This window comes from Colletotrichum karsti (assembly GCF_011947395.1).
Source record: "Colletotrichum karsti strain CkLH20 chromosome Unknown Scaffold19, whole genome shotgun sequence".
Taxonomy (NCBI): Eukaryota; Fungi; Ascomycota; class Sordariomycetes; order Glomerellales; family Glomerellaceae; genus Colletotrichum; species Colletotrichum karsti.
The window spans coordinates 478,492-501,591 of NW_024065919.1; the positions used below are offsets into that span (position 1 = coordinate 478,492).

Here is a 23,100-nt window from a genome sequence, read left to right on the forward strand (position 1 = left end):
AGAAAATTTAGTAAGACCATCGGGATCGGGTACTAGACCAAGAAAAGAGATGGATGAGCTTCAAGTAGTCACATAAAAGTAGACAGCGTTTGGAATTACAGAGTATACACCGGATGAATCTATGGATCAGAAATGCAGTCGCAAGATTTGCCTTCCACAGCTTGAGGTATTTTGATTTACAGCCAAGGGAGTTATCAAACACATCACCAGCGGCTGTTCCTGCCGCTACCCTGATCATCAGTTCTCCGCTCCCGCTCGAGCATCTCGTCGAATTGCCTCTGAGCCTTATCCTTCTCCGAAGACACGTCTGAGTCTCCAGACTGACCCCGCTGGCCTTGTGACCCTTCCCAAGTGTTACCGGACGGCCTCTGCTGTCGCTGCGAAGACTGTCGCAGGCGGTCCCAGGCCGAACCGGTGCCGGTGGGCGAAGAGCTTTGGGGCGCCGACCTCGCTTCCGGAGCAATTGGTGATGCATCGTCAATGTCGAGGCCGTCTGATGCATCGGCCTTGCCCCAACCCGGAGTCGTGCTTTGCTGGCCCCAGCCGTTCTGCGACGATGGGGTCTCACTCTGAGTTGTGTAGACGGGACGAGAACTGCTTTGGGGCTCCTGGACCTGGTACTCTGCCGAGCTTGACGCGCCGAGAGAAGCGTAGGCCTGCTGGTCCTGAGACATGTCGTCGCCCTCGCCGGTCTGACCGCTTCTCCGGGAAATGGCAGCATCCAGCTCACCCAGAAAGGTCTTGTACTCCCGCATACGAGATTCGACGTATTCTATCTGTGATGTGTAGTCCTGCGCAAGTTTTTCGGTGTTTGCCATGGAGAGCATGCGCTTCTTCAATCGAAGATCTTCCTCCATTTTAGAGATGGTATTCGAAACCTTGGACCTCTGCGCACGAAGGTTAGACAGAGGGATCTGGTCCGCGGTCATGGAAATAAGCCTCGCGGGCTGCATGTCCTTCCGGAACTGGCTCAGCCGGTCGTCGCGGGCGGCGCTCGCAATGGCGACGGAGGTGCCGTACGATGCCAGCACTGGACCCGTGAAGAGTGCGGAGACGATACCGTAGCAAAAGAATCTGGTATTGTGCCAGATGAGGTTTGCTTGTATGCCTTGGACGAATGGCCTCCCCGCGTGGGGAAACACGTTTGGGTTGAACTTGATGAACTTGGGCTGGTAGAAAGGGAACTTGTAGCTGGCGCGGCTCTGCCATGACAAGATGCCGGCGAGAGCGAGCGCCGCGGGCAACATATAGGAGATGGTGCGGCTCTCTTTGTAAATGATCTCGCTTAGTGCATCGGCCTCCAGCTGGGTTGGCTGTCTGCCCATGCCGGCGGCAGCACCATTGAGCATGAATTTGGCCTTTTCGCGGTGTTTCTCAGGGTTTTGGCCCAAGAGAATCTGCCAAATTGTCAATTTGGGTGGCGAGACATGGTAATCCGGGGGAGGGAGGTCTCTGTTGACAGCTTCGGTGAGCTCCTGGCCCAGTGGGACGGGGAAAGCCATCTTGGTAATTGAAGAGAGCTCAATGCCAGGGTTCAATAGACCCGGCAATTGAGTTCTTTGGTCTGAATAAGATCGACCGCTGTAGGTGGTGGGAAGGTAGCGGACGAGAAAAGTGAAATGAACGGCTGTGAGCCGCGCGTGTTCATGCGAACTTGGAAAGTCCTGACGTCGTCGTGGAATGACGGAGCTGCTGGAAAGCTCGTGTGGGTCTTGATGGCGGGGTGGAGATGAGGTGGGCCCCGAACGCCCCGGACATTCGGCTAAGGGTTTCTCCAGGCGTCCCGGTCCTGGCTACCCCGGTACCTTACATACTCCCGGTCTCACCTGCAGAAGACGAAGACGATGATCTTGCGATGTAGATAGACGCAGCTCGGTTGGAATTTGCGAAGGGACTGACTTGCTGTGTTCTGGGACAAACTTCGGCGCTTGCGCGCGTTGTTACTGGCGAAGAACAATTGAGAGCGTCCTTAGACGACCACTGGATCGATACTCGACGAGAAGTTTAATTGGCAGTTACTTCGTACACTAGAGATGCTCTTTCGAGAAACAGCTACAGCAAGTGAAGAGGATGAATGATTTGCGGGGATGGAGTTCGCGGTGACCTGCATTCCAATCCATTGTGTCGTGCGCGCGTGCAGGGGCGAAATTGTCCCCGAATGCCCCACATATTTCCGTTCGCGTACAAGACGTGGAGCGCGTACAGTAAGGTACTCAGTAAAGTGCCCAGGTGCTATTAACAACCGTGGAGCAACCACGACGCGTGTCGAAGCGCGTCGAGGGATGGGCAACCACTTTACTCTCGCCCACCTATCTGCACCGCACCTCACCTGGACAACATCCTCCACGACCCCTGCTCTGGACTGAGCACTCCGCGATATCGACTCTTTGTGAACTGACGAGCCAATATCGCCGAGATGCCTCTCAAAAAGTCGTACTCGGAGCATGTTGGACTCGGGCCAAAGGTACGCCTCCAACACAATACCCCTCCGTCCGACCAACTCCCAACTTTTGCGCCTTGCTAACCCTCTCCAAGAATCGCTCGTGGCAGCGATCCAAAAGCAACCCCGTCAACGCCCAAACCGCACCGCGACCTCTCGCTCCAGTATCCAACAAGACGAAGAACAAGTTAAATCAATTCCAATTCCAATCGGCAGACAAAGTATCTGAGGACCAGATCACCGACGCCACTCGCGATGACATCGCCGTCACCCCGTCGACCAAGTTGAGCTGGCAAGATTTCATGGAGTCAAACGTGCCCAAAGAAGTCACACAACCCTCGCCAAGCGAACGACTTCTCTGGAACAACGAAAGGAACACCGGCTACCCCTCTCTCTCACCAATGATGCCTAGGAAAGGCCGCAAACGAGCCAGGAGTTCCTCGCCTGTATCATCACCCTCGCATGAACAACCCGCTTCTCCAGCAGTCAACATTAAGAAGCTGAGCGAAGCACTCAAGTCGCCCCATGCAGACCCAACCCTGGAGTTGTGGGATCGATTTTCCCTCAGCAGCAATGGCAATGGCAATGTCACTCCCTTGGGCATCACTAACCCTACCCTGGCTCACCTCATGTTCTCTTCATCCCCGCGGAATCCCAACACGGCCGCTGCCACTGCCCCTGCTGGCGATGCCAGTCTGCGGAGAGCGATAAGCTGTGGCCTCAACTGGCCCAAGAGGCGGAGGGTAGACCGTTCAGATGCACCACCGTCCTTGACTAGAACATTAACCCGGGAAACAACTGACAGTTCCAAGAACTCCCTGGTCACCGCGCTGCTCGACACAGTCACCGGGAGCATGCAAGATGGAAGCCCACCGGAGATATCAGACCAATCGCCGGATCACGGCATGGAGACGCCGTCTCCCACGAAAAGAAGGGCGGATACCATGAGACCACCACCAGTGTCACCCACACCGAGGCCATCTCGGGTACCAAAGCTACCTCCTCCGGAAAAGAACCCCAGCCTGGGCGTGGCGAAAGACTTGGGATTAGACAAGCCGGTGACTGCAGTCGCGGCAGAATCTGACTATGGCGACGATGACTTTGACGAGTTCGACGACGATACCTTCTTGGAGCTCGAGGCCGGCATGAGTCTTTCCAACCCTCAGCAAGAAGCGGGACAAACTACGCCGGCTGCTCAACTCAACCAAGCAATCAACCAAGTCCCTATCGTGCCAGATGACGAATTCGATGACGTGGACGAAGACATTTTCGAAGCTGCCGAGGGCATCATGGAGAGCGCAGAAATCAACGCCGCACCGCACGCTGCGCCATCGAAACCTCTGAGAGCAGCCAAGGCTATGCCTGACACTGTGGATAACGACCCTGATGACGTCTTTGGCGATGATTTCGGCGGAGACTTCGATTTCGACGCGGCAGAACTCGCCGCAACTCAGTCCGCTCAGCAGCCCAACGCCACTTCCACAACTGCTGTACGTCCCAATAAACAGCTACAACGGTAGCAGGTGCTAAGATGAAGGTAGACAAGCCAAAAGCCCAAAGCTATTCAGCGATATCTTGTGACCAATGTCCTAGACAACGTATACACGGATGAGCGTGATCGATCTATGACGGAAAAGGTACGCAATTTTCCACCACGTCATGATCATTACTAACCTGGCTTCAGATATTGATTGTCCAAGCTGAGAACACAAAGACCATGAAGACAATCCACCTACGGGGCGATTGGTACGAAACACCAGCTCACGCCAAAGCATACGTACATGTCATTGGTACATTCTCACCCAATGGCCAGTGCATCATTGACGACTCTCAAAACATCTTGGTCTTGCATCCTGACCAACTGGTTTCCGCAACAGTCGTTGCAGATTCTTTCAGTTGCATGAGAAGAGCAGTCCTTCAAGACCGTGTGAAAGCAACTAGTGAAGCTACTGCTCCTCTGGTCTATGGCACTATGCTCCACGAAATATTCCAAGAAGCTCTTATGGCGAACCAGTGGGATCTCAAATACCTCAGCACAGTTATCGACAGAGTTATTGAAAAACACGTCGAAGATCTCTACAAGATCAAGGTCGGCACAGCCATCGCCAGGGAGCATCTTCAGTCCAAAATGACGGAGCTGAGCTGCTGGGCAACAGCCTTCGTTTCCTCGCAGCCAAAGGTGATTACCACTCTGTTTTCTTCGAAACCATTGCTAACGACCTGAAGCTTGATGCTATTGTGCAGGATCGCAATGGTAAAAAAGCCAACATGTGTGTCAGCAAGTTGCTCGATGTTGAAGAGCATGTGTGGTCGCCTATGTACGGACTCAAGGGGAACATCGACGCAACTGTCCAAGTCACCATGAAAGACGGCAAAGACCTTAAGACCCTGACCGTTCCATTCGAAGTCAAGACGGGCAAGCACGCCAACGCCAACCACATGGCCCAGACAGCTTTGTATAACCTGTTGCTTTCCGACCGGTACGACCTCGAAATCGTTTATGGTATCCTTTATTACATGGAGACATCTCAGACGATGCGTATCCCTACTATTCGGCATGAGTTACGTCACATGATCATGCAAAGGAACCAGTTGGCATGCTACATCAGAGAGCGCAGTGTCCAGCTGCCCCCGATGAAAAGGAGCAAAAACCTGTGTGGTAGATGTTATGCCAAAGTGCCTTGCTTTATCTACCACAAACTCGCCGATGATGGCGACGGGGAGACGAGCGGGATGGATGCGCAGTTTGACGAAGTGGTGAAACATCTTAGCCCCAAACATCAAGAGTTTTTTCTGAAATGGGAGAACCTCTTGACGAAGGAGGAGAAGGAAACACAGAAGCTGAAGCGGGAGTTGTGGACGATGGTCAGCAAGGACCGAGAGAAGGTGGGAAGATGTTTCTCGGATGTCATCATTGAAGAAGGCTCAACGTCTGAGGACTTGGGATCTTCAAAGATCAACCGTTTTGACTATACTTTCATCAAGCGAGTTGCAAGTCCTGGTCATTCATTCTTGGAGTCGCAGTTGGGCGTCGGTGAACCCGTCGTCGTTTCCGACGAACAGGGCCACTTCGCCCTCGCTCTTGGCTACGTCACTTCTGTCCGCAAGCAGAGAATCAGCGTGGCCGTCGACAGGCGCTTGCACAATGCGCGAATTCGACAACCGGGTTTCAACGAGTCGGACAACCAAGTCTTCGCCAGCATCATGGAAGTTGCCCCAGAGGGCTCTACTCAAGATCAATCTCATGGCAAAATCAAGGAGGCACCAATTTGCTACCGACTGGACAAAGACGAATTCAGCAACGGCATGGCTACTGTCCGGAACAACCTTGTGCAAACCATGGCTGAAGGGGTGTTCGGCTCTCGAGAAATTCGTCGTCTTGTCGTCGATCTGGTCCCCCCAAGATTCAAAACGGCGCCGACACAGTACACACTGGCAGACCGAGAGTCCCTCAACGTGGATCAGCACAGAGCCATCGAAAAGGTCATGAGTGCAGAAGACTACGCGTTGGTGCTCGGTATGCCTGGTACAGGAAAAACGACCACGATCGCACACATCATCCGAGCCCTCACATCCCAGGGCAAGAGTGTGCTACTGACGTCGTACACCCACACCGCTGTCGACAATATTTTGCTCAAGCTGAAGGACGATAAGACGCCGATTCTTCGTCTCGGTGCACCCGCCAAGGTTCATCCTGAAGTACAGCAGTTCGCGATCCTAGCTGGCCAACCTATGAATTCTTTCGATGAGATCAAGGCAGCCTGGCACGATACGCCAATAGTTGCGACAACTTGTCTCGGTGTTGGGCATGCGTTGTTCAATGAGCGCACGTTTGACTACTGCATTGTCGACGAAGCATCTCAGATCACCCTTCCGATTTGCCTTGGGCCGATTCGTATGGCCCGAACTTTCGTTCTCGTAGGAGATCACAACCAACTCCCACCCCTTGTTCAGAATGAAGAGGCTCGAGAAGGCGGTCTCGACGTGAGCTTATTCAAGTTGCTTTCGGACACACATCCGGAATCGGTCGTCAACCTTGAACACCAGTACCGCATGTGCGAAGACATCATGACGCTCAGCAACACTTTGATATACAAAGGCCGGCTCAGGTGTGGTACTGAGCAGCTGCGGTCCAAGAAACTCGACGTGCCTAACATGAACGCGCTGAAGCAGTTGCATTATGATTCGACAACAATCCTTCAGCCGGGCACGCCGAGGTCATTCTGCACATCAATGGCGCATAACAACTGCTGGCTCCGTGATCTCCTCGACAGCGAAGCTCGTGTCAGGTTTGTCAACACCGACACCTTGCAGCCCCTCACTCGAGAGGAGGCGAAGGGAAACCGCATTGTCAACCCAGCAGAGGCACGAATTGTAACCCAGCTTGTTGAGGGTCTCATCACGGTTGGCGTACCCGACGGAGAGATCGGTGTTATGACCCACTACCGCTCCCAGCTGTCATTGTTGAAGCATGGCCTTCGGGGTCGTGTTGGCGTGGAGATGCACACTGCTGATCGATTCCAAGGGCGGGACAAAGACGTCGTCATCCTGTCGTTGGTTCGCAGCAACGAGGCTTGCAGCATTGGCGATCTGTTGAAGGACTGGCGCCGCATCAATGTCGCCTTCACTCGCGCCAAGACCAAGCTTCTCGTCGTCGGAAGCAAGAACACGTTGAAGGGTAGTGGGAAGGAAGAAATGCTGAGCAAGTTCATCAGCCTGATGGAAGAGAGGGATTGGATTTATGACTTGCCCACTGACGCCCTGGAGAATCACTATTTCGACGAAGCTGCTACACAGCTCACAGCAAGTGGGGTTTCCCCGATGAAGACGAAGAACCCAAGTCCAAAGAAAGGACTACAACCAAGAAAGGTTTCGAAGCTGGGCCTCGGTATCGATAAGGAGAATCGACGACCTGAGCCCAAGAGGGCCAGAATTGGAGAGAAGGTGCTGATGAAGGACAAAGTCATTCTCAGGGACATCCTTAACGACATGACAAACGGTGGTTATTGAGACACGCATGGTTTGGAGTACATGATATTGGTATTGGAATCCAATGAGGAATGTTTAGGATTATAGGATGTAAGGCGTTGGAGGACCTTGGTGGCGCAACCTGGCATACCAACTGCGATAAAGGCCTTCGATATTTAGGCTCAGGATTTTTCTATGACAACTGTCTCTAAGAAGTGAAGCAAGAACAGGTGCTTGTGAAGTGACCCCCACCCCCCGAGGCAGACTTGCCGAGATCGTGAGAGGAATAGTTTTCGTCAGTTTTTGCAGTCTCCCTACCTGGCAACTAACAATGTAGACATGCTGAGTGCATGATCGAAGTGTGAGTGGCTGAGAGCATCGGGTGGAGCCGGTACGATAAGTCCACGTGATTTTGATGACTAACAATGCCGATGTGGATCCGAGAACCCAACTCCAATCCAACAACCTCACCTGTGAGCAACGACACAAACTACGATCGCTGCGCCCGCGAAACCTCAACCACCGCCCGTCCCATCACCGAGACCCCTCAATTGGGACGCCAGTCCTACCGATACACAAAAACCCGATCCCGAAGATGCCGGCGATACGTCCGACCGCGGCCATCCGCGCCGCCCGCGCTATCAAGACCACCGCTCCCTCCACCAGGGCCTTCTCCGTGACGGCCCGCCGTGCTGGTGGCGGCTCCGACTTCGACCCCCCTTCCGGCTGGCTCTGGGGCGTCAAGCCCGGCGAGAAGTACGAGAAGGAGGGCTGGGAGCTCCCCTTCTACACTCTCTTCTGCGGAGGCATCATCGCCACCGGTGTTGTCCTCGCCTTCAAGCCTGATACTTCGTGAGTTTGGCCTCTCCACGATTCGCGAACCCCTCATGCGGGTTGGATTGCAACACGCACAGCTCTGGTGGAATCAAAACCATGCCGCTCATCAGCAACTGCTGCCCGTGACTGCGGTTGAGGCAATTTCGATATCGGGTACCCCGGTCCAATGGCTAACGTTACCCGAACCGCAGGCTCGACACCTGGGCCCTCGAGGAGGCCAGACGGAGATTAGAAAAGGAGGGCATCCTGCCGGACCCCGAGAAGTGAGGAGCGAATATCTCTCAAAAGCACACCACACATATTCACGGAACCCGACATTTCAACTTGCAAGCCGACTTTGGCCCGAGGAGGGGTGGAGAACATAGAAGGGGAAATGGCGTGACGGAAATCAAGAACCCGAGCCGCGAGGAACGGAGCAAGACAAAAACCCAAAGAAGAAGAGAATTCGCGGATGGAAGCTTTGCCCTGCGCTGGCGATGTCTTTTAATTCCGAGAAAGTGTATATGACCGCCCTTGAACTAGTTTTCCTTTTCCTTTTGTTTTAACGCTACGAAGACTCTTTCGAATCTTCGCAAGCTGTCGAATGACTAGACTACATCGATGACTAGCCTCTGTGGGTTTTGTCGGTAACTCGGTGACGGAGCAAAGTGAGATGCGGACGCAGCGAGTTTGGTGGGGAGAGACCTGGACTCATGCCTCTGGTCTTGTTGATGGTATAATCGAAGCAGCTGCCTGCTGCAGACCAGAACCCCCGTCCAGGGTTTATCTTGAGACAGAATGAGAACGGTACACCATGATTTCCTACGGAACTCTTCTAGGTCTTTTTATTACACGCTTTCTTTTGGATATCTACAAATCTGCAATCACTGCTGATCAATGCTTACGAAGAAGCGACATAGCTCCACTCGTGATCCTCATCACCGTACTGTCTCGCCTCCATCCAGCCCTTCATTCTCAGAGCGATCTCGCCAGACTCCTCTGCCTCAGTCAGGCCGCAGTTGATGGACTTGCCCTTCCAGGCAATAGTGCGGATAGGGCTGACGATGGCAGCAGTACCGGCACCGAAAGCTTCAATGAGGCGACCCTCGTTGGAGGCCTCCTCGAGCTCCTTCATGGTGTACTTGCGCTCGGAGATCATCCAGCCCTCAGGGACAAGTCTCTCGCGCGCCAGAGTCAGGATGGAATCGCGGGTGACACCCTCCAGGATGGTACCGTCGAGCGGGGCAGTGACGAGTTCCTTCTGGCCAGTCTCCTTGTTCTTGATGGCGGCGAACATGTTCATGGTACCGACCTCGGTGACGTACTCTTCCTCGCCGAACAGCCACAGGTTCTGCTGGTGACCGCGGCTGGCGGCCTCGAGCTGGGGGACGATGCAGGGCGCGTAGTTGGCACCGAGCTTCTTGTCACCGACACCGCCGGGCCAAGCGCGGACGGCGTAGTCGGTAGCCTCAAGTGAAACGGCCTTGAAGCCGGTGGGGTAGTAGGGGCCAACGGGGGAGGCGATGACGTAGAGGAGGGCGGAACCGGGGGGACCGACGCCGAGAGTCTTCTGAGTGCCGATCATGGTCGGGCGGAGGTACAGCGAGTAGCCCCTCTCCTCAGGGATGAAGTCCTTCTCGAGCTGGGCGAACTTGGAGATGAGATCGATCATGGTGGTGGGCTCAAAGGTGGGCAGAGCGATACGGGCGGCGGACTTGTTCAGGCGAGCCATGTTCTTGTCGGGGCGGAAGAGTCTGATGTTGCCCGACTTGTCCTTGTAGGCCTTCATGCCCTCGAAGCACTCGAAGGCGTAGTGGAAGACGCAGGTCGCGGGGTCGAGAGACAGGTTCTGGTAGGGGACGATCTTGGGGTCGAGCCAGCCCGTTTCTTGGTTCCACTCAATGGTGAGCATGTGGTCTGCAACTCGATGTTAGCCAATTGCGGTTGCAAGAGTGGGAGAAGGAAGCGGTCTGACCAGTGAACTTGCGGCCGAAGACGAGCTCCTCGGGGTTGCCCAGCTTTCCCGGGTTCTTCGTCTTCTCAATGGTGAGCTTTGAGGGGTCGATGCCGAGGGGCTTTGCGACGGAGGCGGCCTCGGGCGTGACGCTGTAGAATCTCGTTGACTTCCACGCGGCATTGGCTAACCTGGGGGAGGCCTGGGCTAATCTGAGGGCACCGGCGGCGCGGCCGGCGCGGGGGAAAAGTTGTCGCATCATGGCGACGGTGTTTTGTAGATAACGAAGAAAGGAGGTAAAGTTTTTTTTACTGCAACCTCGAGATTGTATAGACAAATCAGATAAATAGACAGGAAAGAATGACTCTTTCTAGAGAAACAAGTTGAAATATGTCAACGGCTTTCAACGGTAACCCCAATTGACCAATCCAATGCTTGGTAAATGCAGAGAGTTGGGCGCAATTCGAAAGGAGCGTTGTGTGGAGGCGGTAGAGTCAGAAAATCGGAGCGTTATCGGACTTGTAATGCCGTCGCTTTCCATCGTCAATCGTTCAGGGTCCCGGCGCCGGACCCGTTCCCGCAGGTGCTGCAGGTGCTGCGAGCTTAGATCAGCAACAGGTTTAATTGGTTCAAAACCACCCCTCATCCCCTAAGACTGGGAGGTTCAAGTGGGCTGGCTGGCTGGCAGCTCTGGTCCAGGTGTTTTTGGCGAACCGGGACTTGCTTGGCGCGAGCAGAAGTGCAGGGGTGTCATACCTCACTGTGGGATCATCGCTAAAACATGGGTGTCTTGCTGCCCATTGGATTTGGGACGCTCTCACCTATCAGCGACGTGGATGTCGACGCGGCCGAACATCACCTTGCCAGCTTGCCATACTGCGTAACGACCTCCCTACATCCGTATCAAAGCAATAAACAAAGCCGAACGTCTCGATTCGAACTCCGATAACAATCCAATTCTTGCGGCGAACCCCCCGCCCTGCGTCACCATCCAAGACACGAGCTGCTCTCGGCGCGCGAAGTTGACAGCGAAGCCGCCCAAGCTCGGCGCAAACTCGCCCGCTCCGTCATGACGATCGAGTCCCCTCGAAATCTGTTTCCTCCGCCTTGATGAAGACGACGACTACACCAACGACGAATAACAAGACATCACAATGTTCTCCTCGGCGCTGAAGTCGATATCATCGACCAACATCACCGCGAACTACTCCATCTCCTCCAACCAGACCTCGTCCGCTGGCCCGTGGAAGATTTTCGATTGCAAGAAGAAGTCGACTGGAAAGCCCTACAGCGTCTTCGTTTTCGACAAGAAGGCCCTCGATAGCCATGGCAACAGCCTGGGTCGGTCGGGCGCGTCCGCCTTCAAGCGAGCTACGGAAGAAGTTGTCGAGAGACTGAAAAAGGAGGCTTCGAGCTTGGCGAAGCTGAGACATCCGAGCATCCTCGAGCTCGTCGAGCCGGTCGAGGAGACAAGAGGAGGAGGCCTGCAATTCGTCACGGAAGCTGTCACGGCCTCGCTGGCGAGCTTGTTGCAGGACAAGGATGACCAGGAGCGAAGTGGCGGGGTTGGTGGACGTTCGAGCCGATATGTAACCGAGGACTCAGACGGCGTGCGGCGTCGGCGGGAGTTGGAAATTGATGAGCTGGAGATACAAAAGGGACTCCTTCAGATCAGCAAGGCTCTGGAGTTTTTGCACGAGAATGCCGGCTTGGTTCACGGAAACCTGACTCCGGATGCTATTCTCGTGAATTCTAAGGTTCGTCAGCCACGATCAGCTCATCTGGAGTTATCTGCCCGGGCCAGAATTCGAGCCATCTCATGACAGAATGCTAATACTTGACAGTCGGATTGGAAAATCAGTGGTCTGGCATTCTGCGGTCCTTCCGAAGGCTCAAACAAGCCGACATCGTTTCAACCTATAAGCCTCTCAGAGGTTCTCAACCCAGACCCTCGATTGCCGAGATTTGTGCAGATCAACCTCGACTATACCTCTCCCGACTTCGTCCTCGACAACAATTTCACCACCTTTGCCGACATGTTCTCATTGGGTCTCCTGGCCGTGGCCCTTTATAACTCACCACACAAGTCTCCTCTGGAATCCCATGGTAGCCTGTCCACCTACAAGAGGGCGTTTACCTCTTCATCCACAGTACCATCAACTTCGAACCAATTCCTGTCCTCTCGGCCGTTGCCAAAGGAGCTTTCCCAGCATGTTCTTCCCCGCCTCATCACCCGTCGTCCAGCACAGCGCTTGACAGCGAAAGAGTTCCAAGAGAGCGAATACTTCAACAACGTCCTGGTATCCACAATTCGATTTCTCGATGCATTTCCGGCGAAGACGCCGAATGAAAAGGCCCAGTTTATGCGAGGCTTGGTTAAAGTCCTGCCATCCTTCCCGAAGTCTGTCATGGAGAAGAAGTTGGTGCCAGCATTACTCGAAGAGATGAAGGATAAGGATCTCATCGCATTGATTCTCCAGAATGTCTTCACCATTGTTAACTTACTACCTGCCGCGAGACGAGTCTTCGCCGAAATGGTTCGGCCGAGCCTGAAGGAGACTTTTGCTCCGCCTCCAAAGAAGGACCAGGCTCCGGAGAGGGACCCAACCAAAGACGCGGGGTTGATGGTTGTTCTCGAACATATGTCAACAATTTGTAACAACTGCAACGGCAAGGAATTCACAGATGGTAAGCTTACATGCTCTCACAAACTTGGATTTCTGCTCACCGGTTACAGATATTTTGCCAGTCGTCTACGCGGCGATTGAGGCCCCAACACCAGCTGTGGTTGATGCGGCTCTGAGGGGCTTGCCCTCAATCCTCCCCGTGCTTGACTTCAGTACCATTAAGAACGAGCTCTTCCCCGTTATCGCGGCGGTCTTCAGCAAGACAAGCAGTCTCGCTATCAAAGTTCGTGGTTGTCAAGCCTTCGTTGTGCTATGCGGCGGAACACCTGATGGGCAAGACGACGGACTCGATGCGTTTGGTGGCAAGAAAAAGCCCTCGGCATCTTCGAGCATGTTAGACAAATACACCATGCAGGAGAAGATTGTTCCGCTGGTCAAAGCCATCAAGACAAAGGAGCCTGCTGTCATGATGGCAGCTCTGGGCGTTTTGCATGTTGTGGGAGAGGCTGCTGACGCCGACTTTGTGGCAATGGATATTCTCCCCATCCTTTGGCATATGAGTCTCGGCCCTTTGCTCAACTTGAAGCAGTTCCAAACTTTCATGGACCTCATCAAGAAGTTATCCAGGAGAGTTGAAGATGAGCAAACGAAGAAGCTACAGGAGCTTTCGGGCACCAATGGCAGCACGACCACGGCCGCCAACGACGACTTTTTGGGCTTTGGTGGTGTTAGCGGAACTGGATTCGATCAGTCCAACGGCGGTTCAGAAGACGATTTTGAGAGCTTGGTGAAGGGCAAAGCAACGCGATCATCCACGTCGGACGCCTTCCCCAGCTGGGACGATGCACCTGCCCCGGCCAGAGTTACCTCACCCGCTGGTGGATCTAGATCAGCAACTCCGGCCTTTTCTTGGTCAACTCCGAGTCCGACACAAACATCTGCTCCGCCATCATCACAGTTTGCAGCGCCGAAGCCTCAGCCTAGCTTCCGTACGGTGACGCCCGACTTGGGCAGTTTCCAAGCTATGACTCCAACATCGACTCAGTTCTCAAAGCCGATGCAACCAATGACTCAACCACAAGCGCAACCACAGACACAGACAAGCTCCTCGGTGAATTGGTCCACGGCAGCAGCAGCAACCTCGAATCCGTGGTCGTCGTCGTCAACCGCATCGACGCCGGCCTTTTCGGCCGGTAACCCCATGTCGCCACCTCCGAGCTCCGCTTTTGGTGGAATGAACTCACCCATGTCTAACATGTCGCTTGGCGGACAGAGGCCGGGCTTGTCGCAGCAGTCATCTTCTTTTTCGTTGCCACCGCCGCCAGCCAACAAGTCGATGGGTTCATCCGGGTCATCCGGGTTTAGCTTACCACCACCGCCCAGTCACACACCGACACAGTCGGGTCTGAGTGCTTTCAGCAAGCCCGCAACCAATACTGGTGCGGGCGTGATGAGTCAACAACCGATGAATGGTATGGGTGGAATGAGTGGCATGGGCTCACGGCCTGGAATGAGTATGGGCAGTATGGGGATGAGTTCGGGCGGCAGCATGAACAGCATGATGAATAACATGAGCATGAACAGCATGTCTGGCCTTCAGCAGCAGCAACAGCAGCAGTCGCAGCAACCGCAGCAGCCGAAGAGTGGATTGGATAAGTACGAGAGTCTCATTTAGCGGGCAGTGGAAATAGCGACAGGATGTCGGAACCGGGCATCCCAGTGTTGTTAACCTGATACACATATTTCATAGAGTTGACGTTTTGGGGGCGTCGGTTGAACATGCCAACTTTCTGACGGTCGGAGATGAATCTAAGCTGATCGAGCAACTCTACCAGTTGTGCCGCGACGAAGTAGAGTTGACAGGACAGTTTCGACGGTCACAACTCAACCAACGCCGAGATAAGAACTGTACGACTCATGGAGACGCAGATGGCGCGGTAGCAGCAGAGTGCAGAGAATATTAGTGTTCGGAGGCATGTTTGGTGGGCCGACCACCCCGCAAAGTCAAGATTGATGAGACGTGTGGACTGAGCAAGTATTGGCATGGGCACATGACGAAGAAAAAAAAACCCAAGTGGTCGGCGATAACCCGACGAGGAAGGGCCAAGACGGCGGGTTTTCGACTCGAAGCTCTTTATTACCGACTTGTCTGATTTGGAAACGTGCTAGTCTCGTGGGAGAACAGCTGCACCACCGTTGAAGATCCCAGCAGAGCTATATTGGAAGGGTTGTGTTTTGTTATCACGTTGATAGATTACACGGGTGTTTGGGAAAGGAACGGATATGTTTCATGAGGGGGCAGAGTGTCCATGATGCGATGATTTGCGGGAAGGGTGATTGATGCTACGGTCGGCAATGGAGGCCGAGGCGCGTCCGGGTTGCGCAAACCATCTCGATCTAACAGCAGCCAGTCCAATTTGTCCCTCACCAACTGACGGATACTTGTTTGTGGTTATTGTCCCGGACAAAGAAGTGATCGGATCATTTTGGGGCATTACCATTATGTTTCGGACCACCTCTCAGTCACTCACTTACTTACACACTCACTTTTCCCCTCCCCTCATTCTTGGTCTCTGGGAGGGCGTTTGGCTCTTTGGGTTGGTTAGTGTTTGTGGTAACGCACGCAACCAGCCGGGGTGTGGCCCGTCACATGCAGAAAGCAGGACCAAAAACAGGAACAGAGTTGGGTTGGCTTGAGGCATGGTTGGCGCAGGCTTTATGAGAAGGAAAATCTGTACTTTGGTGTGAGATGCGCAACTTGTTGGATCGAGGATGCGTTGGGGGCTGAACTCAGCTGAAAATATTGTGCATTACGGTACCCAGAATTGAGAGAGGTGTCGGTAATGTTAGCCCAGGCAAGTCGCTGGTAGGCTCTTCTTCGCTCTTGATCATCTTCACCTTACCCAGGCAATGATGAGAATGAATGGCAACTTGGGTTGGACGCTCATCTGAATCGGACTTCGCAAGCATCGTCCTCCAGGACGAGTGTGAAATGCGAGGTACGGCGAAGGTAGATAAGGGGGCACAGTACGTTTCTGGCGCCAAGGATTTAATCATCCTGGGAGCGTCACTCGCTCGGATCAGACAAGCCAAGCTAAGACGAGGTAAAAGGTGTCACCCGTTGTGGCCGCCACACCGTCGGAGGGAACTCGTGAACATGATGCTGGATACGCAGACAGGTTCTGAAGTTGATGCTCACGATGAGAAATTGTCAAAGGCTCTGATGCTGATGAAAACTGAATTCCATGATGATGGTATTTTGACGGCGGGACGGTGCGGGAAGCATGACTGATTGAAGCGGGAATTGACCTTCGTGTGTGCGTGCGTTGTGTCTGTTTGTGGTGTGTGTGTGTGACTTGTGGTCCCCAGTTCACCCCCGGTCGGACATCAGCCAAGGTAATGATTATATCAGAGCGAAGCACACAGAGGAGGACCGCGGAGAAGAGGCATAAGCAGGATGAATTGATTGAGAATCACGAGCACTGGTGGGCGAGAAACAGCTGGTGAAGATCGAGTTTCATTTGGAGCCAGGTTCCGAAACTCTCTGATGACGAAGGAGAGACGCGGTAGGTACCTCACGTTGGGTAGCATACGATATGGCTGACAGTGACATGAACATGAAGCATGTTGCGAGGATCTGGTTGGACGGCATTGTACACGTTCACACTCGTAATAAGTTAAGGCAGGTTAGATTCCGCTACGTCTGCTCCTAAACGTCCAAATGTACTTTTCTAGCCGTCCATTTGCTTCTCTGGATTGTCGCCGTCCCTTTCGTTCTTGCTGCCTTCTGTACACGTTGTCCATGATTCAGCATCATCATTCATTCATTTCCGTAGTATCCCAAGTCCTCTTACCCAGTCTATCGATGTGAATTAGAAGGAGAAGGACGTCCATCTGGATACATCTCGTCGTCGTCTGTATGAGTGTTGGCAACTACGAATACTAAGACGGACCCCCCCTGCTCAACCTTTTTCACCCATTTGATTGCCCTTCCCTTTTCTACCTGGCTTCGATCTGGGCTGAAGTGGATTGGCAGTCGTACGTACTTCTTTCTTCTCATCGCTCCCACTCGCTCACTCAAATCAATTCACTCTTGTCCTCAAATCCGAACCTCTTTGGGTCCAGTCCAGCAGATCTAGCTCACCCACTTTCGGTTTCCATTCTCCCTCCGGAACTCACGTCCCTCTCTCTCTCTCACGGCTCCCTGTTTTTCTTCTTTCCCCTTCGCTTGCTTACCTACAATCTTGCCTTCCTCTAGCTTGGCTCGCTTTTACTTACTTTCCCATTACACATCTCTCTGCACATCCCGTCCATCCCGTTGGGTTTGCGAAAGGCACATCTCATTCCATTAACTCCATCCCATCCCATCCGAATCGGTCGGTTCTATTTTCTCTTCCTGAATAGAGAAAATCCTTGCAACCTCCCATCCTCTCTCACTCACACACGTACCGTACCCATTCTATCCCTTTCTTCCAAACACACAACTTGGGAAGCCCTCTCTCTCCCATCAACCACAGTCGCACCTCCCCTCGCTTGTCTCCTCCGTCAACTATTCCACAACCGAGCTCGTCATTCTTGATTCACCACCGCGTCGATCAACCCACTGCGCTTCTGCCAGCTTTAGTCAACCTTCCATCAGACAAAGACCTGAGGTGCACAGGGCCGTCACGCCACCCAGGGAGATAACCGACAAGTTTCGAGCGAACAGGCGGAACTCGGCCACAGCCAACCTCACTTTGCAGCCAAGGCATCCTTTTTTCTCCCTCCTTCCCTCTACTCATCCTCAAGGGCCCGACCGTCTGCAACTTAATTCTTTCTCCCATCAAACCACCTACCAAACTCTACCTCACTCTCCCCAACTTCCCTCTTTCCTTCTGAAGTCAACGACGAACTTCGCGGGTTCAATTTTGGAGGCCCAAGAGTTTTCTTTTACGCCAACTCTGTCGCTCCTCATTTCCCCTTTACCCAGCCCATACCAGGCCCGTCACTTTCTAGGCTATTTCCTGCCCTGTCTCACACATAAACCACATCGGCTGGTCGGCAGTCACGCACGCCCATCAACGAGACGAGACACGTACCCAACTATCCTACGCTGTTCTGCTCATCTCGGTTTTATCACATCTCGCTACTACTACCCGTCTGCCATTTCCCGTCCTGCCTTGAGTTCCAGCCCTCCAGCAAACATACGCGAAAACTCAGCACAAGCAGGAAAGGAAAATGAAGACACAGCGGGCGGCGAATAAGGCCGCCACGGTCAAGAAGCGCAACAGCAACAACAACAAACCCAAGACGGGCGCCGCGTACAAGGTGGACACTTTCACAGTTCCCGAGAACCCAACCCTCGACGACATCAAGCACGCCGTCGGTCTTCAAGAACTTGACGCACGCGTCAAGGATTCGAAGGAATCATGCTGGGAAACAGAGTCCTTGCTCGAAGACGCTCTCGCAGAGCTGGGCGATGCCAAACTCTCCTCGGTTGGTAGGTCATAATTGTCCCTCTCTTATGACTCTCACTCTCACTCTGCATTTCCTCCCCCCCCCCCCCCCAAATACCCGGACATGGGCATTACATTACAATACATTACTACTTTTAGCCTTGGATTACGTGTTTTTCCCACCATTGGCGTATCGTTGATGCTAACATGCCCACCCACCCAAAAGATCCCGACACCTGCACGCCTGACGAGGCCATGGTCCTGCGCCACCAACTGAGAGCACTCGGTCCCGCAGAATTCTGTAGAAGGACCGTTGATGCCGGCGCCTACACAGCCAAGAAGTTGCTGTCGGCCTTTGGCATCAAACCACCGCCATTCCTCGAGGGCGCCGAAGATGAGGCCTACTTCAGTATTTTGTCGCTCGCAATCAGCCGCGAGTTGTCAAAACGCGCCAAGCTTTTCCGTTACAACACGGTCGAGGATGCTGTCGAGCTGCTGAACAAGAGTAAAAACATCATTGTTCTCACTGGTGCCGGCATTTCCACCTCGCTCGGCATTCCCGACTTCCGCTCAAAGGGTACCGGTCTCTACTCACAACTCGAGCACCTGGGTCTCAATGATCCGCAAGAGGTCTTTGACATTTCGGTCTTTAAGCAAGACCCGACAATCTTTTACACCGTCGCCAAGGACATCCTGCCGTCAACTAACCGCTTCACCCCAACCCATGCATTCATCTCAATGTTGCAGAAGAAGGGCAAGTTGCTCACCAACTACACTCAGAACATCGACAACCTCGAAGCCAAGGCTGGTATCTCTCCCGACAAGATGATCCAGTGCCACGGCTCTTTCGCGACTGCCACCTGCGTCCAGTGCGGGTTCAAGTGCGTCGGCGATGAGATATTCCCTGATATCAAGGCAGGCAAGATTCCGCGGTGTCCCCAGTGCATCAAGTCCCTTCGTCCCAACGGCAACACGAAGCGCAAGCGCTCTGCTGGTACCGAGAGAAAGCGACGTCGCTTCAGCTCCGACGACTCAACGTCCGACGATGAGTACGACATGCCTAGCGTGGGTGTCATGAAGCCGGACATTACCTTCTTCGGTGAGGCTCTGCCGGACGAGTTCAGCAGACGGTTGACGGAGCACGACCGCGACAAGGTTGACCTAGTCATTGTCATCGGCACAAGCTTGAAGGTGACGCCGGTATCAGAAATAGTGAGCTGGCTACCGGCAAATATCCCTCAGATCTACATCTCCCGACAAGCCGTCAACCATATCAACTTCGACATCGACCTCTTGGGCGACTGCGATGTTGTGGTTTCGGAACTGTGTCGTCGCGCGGGTTGGCCTCTGCAACATGAGATGGTTCCCGAGGACCAGGTCGTTGAGGTGAAGCCCGAAGGCAGTTGCGCGAGCAGACATGTCTTCGAAGTCGTCAAGCCCGAAGTTCCGCAGGTGAAGGAAGAGCCCGTGAAGAAGCAAAGGGTGAACTTCGTGAAGCCGACGAAACCCGCGAAACCCACCAAGCCGGTGAAGCCTAGGAAGTCTACCTAAGCACTTATTCAAGCGACCTCGACTGCGATTACCAGTTTTCCCTTCGCATTCTACACTTTGGAGGATACCCGGGCATTGAGCCTTGATCCAATTTCTGAGCGTCTTGTCGATGGTCCAGACTTGCGAAAGCCATTACGGTACCTAATTCGACCAGGCAGAGTGCCAAACCCAGGACGGACGCACTATTGCCCAACCGACGCATGCGTCAGTACTTCATGTGGCTGCTGGCATCGCCACGTCGCACTCGTGTAGCCATTTTCCTTCACAAAAAAAAGCAGAACCCTGATGGGGGCCTGCTGGGGAATCTTGGGCATGAATTTGGTCTCCACCGCTCATTGCCACGAATTTGCGGTCTGGGCCAGGCGCACACAAGTCAACACCCTAATTCGCCCGATCGGCTCAACCACGTTGTCATATGACACTGCCGTACTTCAATCACGAGAGAGCCGTTTCCTCTGATCGGAGCGCCAATTGTTCCGGACAAGAGAAGAGTTCGAGTTACGTCTTTCCTACAGATACCAGGTTGCGACTTGATCATTTCCTATGTTCAGCCTTTCAATCCAAGGCACGGTTTCGATTTCATTTTTTCGGATAGGCGTGCGGTTTATACAAAGGGACCTGCGGCAAAACGGAAACGGCGGGACAGACGGCGTTTGGGGGGGTTTCTTATCTTGTGAGAAGGGCTTTTCTGTTGACATTCCCTTCTTCTTGTTACGGTTTGGTTTGCTACATTCAGAAGTTTCCCTTGTACTGTCAGAATACCTAGAAACCTAGAGCAGGTTTTCGTCACTTTTTTTTCTTTTCCTTTCCTCGGTTTCTGTTCCCGGCGGTAGATACAGAATCATCTCAGCGGTAATGGACGTTTAGCGACCCGAAAGAACCTGCAACTGCACTCGCACTGCCTTTGTGCCTCATGCGTGTTATGAATACTGCCTATCTGGGCGCGTACTATTGATGCCTGCCTGCTGACGCGGGGCGGTGGTGACTCGGGAGAAGCCTAACTTGACCAAGTCCTCACTCGTACTAATCAGACCTAGCCAATTTGATCCCAGTTTGCTCCGTCTTACATGCACCAATCTGCAAAAAAGAAGTCTCAATTCCAATCATTTCCCCTCAGCCTGACTAATACCCCTAGGTAGTCGTGCATGGTACGACTTGACAGCGTATGCCAGACTGAGGCTCTCCAGGTATTGTAAACGAAGCCAAGAAGAGGGGAAATATTGCCCATCTGCCTAAGCATGAAGCAGGCTTCACCAGAGATCAAGTGTGCTGCGCATCTTTCTGCCTCATCCAAAGTACCAAAAACCGAAGTCGTCCGATGTGCGTGTTGCAGCCTAGGTAGCAGCGTGAATTCCTTTCCTCGGATGACAAGGCCCCGGTTGACGGCGGAGACGAGAGATCAACCGCGGCGTCAGCACTTGTCGAGTAACGGCGACTTTTGTTGTATCATCATCGACGCAACTCGTCATGTTGCTGCTGCCTCCGCATTGTGACACCGCCACGGCGGTCCCACCATCGTTTGTCAGGAATCCTTCCCGCGTACTGGCGGCGACTTCACACGGAAGAGACTATCTGAATGTTTTGAATAGTTACTTACTGCGTTCTCTACTTTCCAAAACAGCATGACCTTGATGTCTTTGGTGGATTGAAGTGGTCATTAACTACGCCGTTCAAACACAACGCTTCTGAGTCTGTGCCGTCCTCTGAGAAGGACCTCTTATTGCACTCGGATCGGCGGGCAAGGCGATTCCAACCCAAACCCAACGAATCCGGATTTACGCTCAAGTCGTGTTTATTCTGATTTGAATACACCCAAGTGACAAAATCTCACGAGTCGCATGTGCAATAAGTGAGCCAAGAGCAAACTCATGCTCTCTTGGTTACCAAATACACTGGCCGTCGATTCGTAAATACCATTCCAAAAAACTCGATATAGAAGTCATTATCTCCATTTCCCTCCTCGACATACATCGCTCCAGATAATGTTCACTTTGGACACAGTCCAAGGAGAGAAGAGTGATAACAGGCCGGCCTGAATTACTGGCTCGCTGTGAGACGGGTTCAAAGTCCAACTTACTAAAGTCCAACTTACTCACGGCGCCTTGCTCTCGGTACGGTGGCTGGATTTATGACAGTACTGCGAAACCCATGGCTCTGTTTGTAAGCTATTTGCCTACAACTGTCTCTGTGGATTGGAACTTCCAATTTCTGGACATCTCATATAGCTTGAATCTTAACGAGAGAAAAGCTCTCTGTATGATATCTGTTTCCCCAACAACTAGGATGCTCTTTAGATAAAGCTCGTCGCCCACTCCTCGAGGAACATCCTGAACGGATTTCAGTACATGAAGAGCTGATTACGATCCAACTCAAGCGAACATGCCTCCAGCCTATTCCACCCAAGTGACTGTATCCTCAAATCCCACTGGCTTATAATACTATAAAAGACCATCCTTCTAAGCCGCCAACAACTTTCACACGGATAGTGATCATACTACGATGCCAGAGAAATTCCATAGCAGCTCGACACAAGGCTCTCTCTTGCCAGCTCACCGCAGGTAAACGCAGCATACATGTCCATCAGAACGGATTAGAACCAACGAACTTCGTTTACCCCCGCAAACCAAACCAACAACAACGCGGCCGGCCCAAAACCAGACCCTTCAAACCAACAAGCCCCCAAACATGCATGAACCGGTCAGGATCATGTTTATCCATGCATCGTATCCCCCACCTCCTGTAGCCATCCACCTCTTAAGCGGCCAAGTGAGGCTGAGTACAGAGAGAGAGTAAAAGCTGCAACAACACCGCTCGTCATGGAACCAACAGCCCCCGAGCATACAAGAGGCTACCTACCTTAACATAATGCAGGAGAAATTGACGCAACCGAAATGCAACCGACACAACAGTAGTCCAAAGGCACACACATACCAAAACAGAACCCTTTGAGAAACCAACTGGTAAGCCCGAGAGCGAGGGGTTCAGCCCCTTCAATCTAAGCCGCCTTCTCATGCAAGGGCCCTTTCTGCCAAGATGGGCAAAAAAGGCCTCGCTGCTTCTCTGCCACCCCAAGCGCTGTAATGAGAGAGCCTTGCGACGGCAGATTGGAACTCAAGTGACTTCGAGGAGGCTTCGTAGCCCGCCTCGACTGTGCAGATTCCCCTCATTCCTTGGCCAGTCAGCGTGTGCGCCGAGGACTCTATCACAGCGCTTGAGTTGACGGGCCAGCAGCCAATTGCCAGAAGCAGAAAGAGGTTGGGATGCAGGGCGAGATCTACAAGATGTCAAAACATAATGGCACGGTAGCAG

General features: G+C 53.2%; 6 protein-coding genes across 6 annotated transcripts; 4 read left to right on the forward strand and 2 right to left on the reverse strand.

Moving 5' to 3' along the window:
• Positions 1-203: 203 nt before the first annotated feature.
• Positions 204-1,502, reverse strand: CkaCkLH20_06489 (uncharacterized protein; the record flags this gene model as incomplete). The annotated part of the gene is made up of 1 exon (XM_038889206.1): positions 204-1,502. The coding sequence occupies one exon, from the start codon at positions 1,500-1,502 to the stop codon at positions 204-206; it is 1,299 nt and encodes a 432-aa protein (XP_038745504.1).
• Positions 1,503-2,416: 914 nt separating this feature from the next.
• On the forward strand, positions 2,417-7,450 carry CkaCkLH20_06490 (uncharacterized protein; the record flags this gene model as incomplete). The annotated part of the gene is made up of 5 exons (XM_038889207.1): positions 2,417-2,464; positions 2,536-3,930; positions 3,982-4,077; positions 4,125-4,619; positions 4,667-7,450. 5 exons carry the CDS (start codon positions 2,417-2,419, stop codon positions 7,448-7,450), a joined length of 4,818 nt encoding a protein of 1,605 aa, XP_038745505.1.
• A 553-nt stretch (positions 7,451-8,003) lies between these two features.
• Positions 8,004-8,512, forward strand: CkaCkLH20_06491 (NADH: ubiquinone oxidoreductase subunit; the record flags this gene model as incomplete). Its single annotated transcript, XM_038889208.1, has 2 exons — positions 8,004-8,260; positions 8,437-8,512. 2 exons carry the CDS (start codon positions 8,004-8,006, stop codon positions 8,510-8,512), a joined length of 333 nt encoding a protein of 110 aa, XP_038745506.1.
• A 613-nt stretch (positions 8,513-9,125) lies between these two features.
• Positions 9,126-10,440, reverse strand: CkaCkLH20_06492 (branched-chain amino acid aminotransferase; the record flags this gene model as incomplete). Its single annotated transcript, XM_038889209.1, has 2 exons — positions 9,126-10,141; positions 10,200-10,440. 2 exons carry the CDS (start codon positions 10,438-10,440, stop codon positions 9,126-9,128), a joined length of 1,257 nt encoding a protein of 418 aa, XP_038745507.1.
• An 892-nt stretch (positions 10,441-11,332) lies between these two features.
• CkaCkLH20_06493 (clathrin-coated vesicle protein) lies at positions 11,333-14,480 on the forward strand (the record flags this gene model as incomplete). Its single annotated transcript, XM_038889210.1, has 3 exons — positions 11,333-11,935; positions 12,023-12,866; positions 12,916-14,480. 3 exons carry the CDS (start codon positions 11,333-11,335, stop codon positions 14,478-14,480), a joined length of 3,012 nt encoding a protein of 1,003 aa, XP_038745508.1.
• A 3,542-nt stretch (positions 14,481-18,022) lies between these two features.
• On the forward strand, positions 18,023-19,791 carry CkaCkLH20_06494 (histone deacetylase; the record flags this gene model as incomplete). Its single annotated transcript, XM_038889211.1, has 2 exons — positions 18,023-18,284; positions 18,467-19,791. The coding sequence occupies 2 exons, from the start codon at positions 18,023-18,025 to the stop codon at positions 19,789-19,791; spliced, it is 1,587 nt and encodes a 528-aa protein (XP_038745509.1).
• Between the last annotated feature and the right edge of the window lie 3,309 nt (positions 19,792-23,100).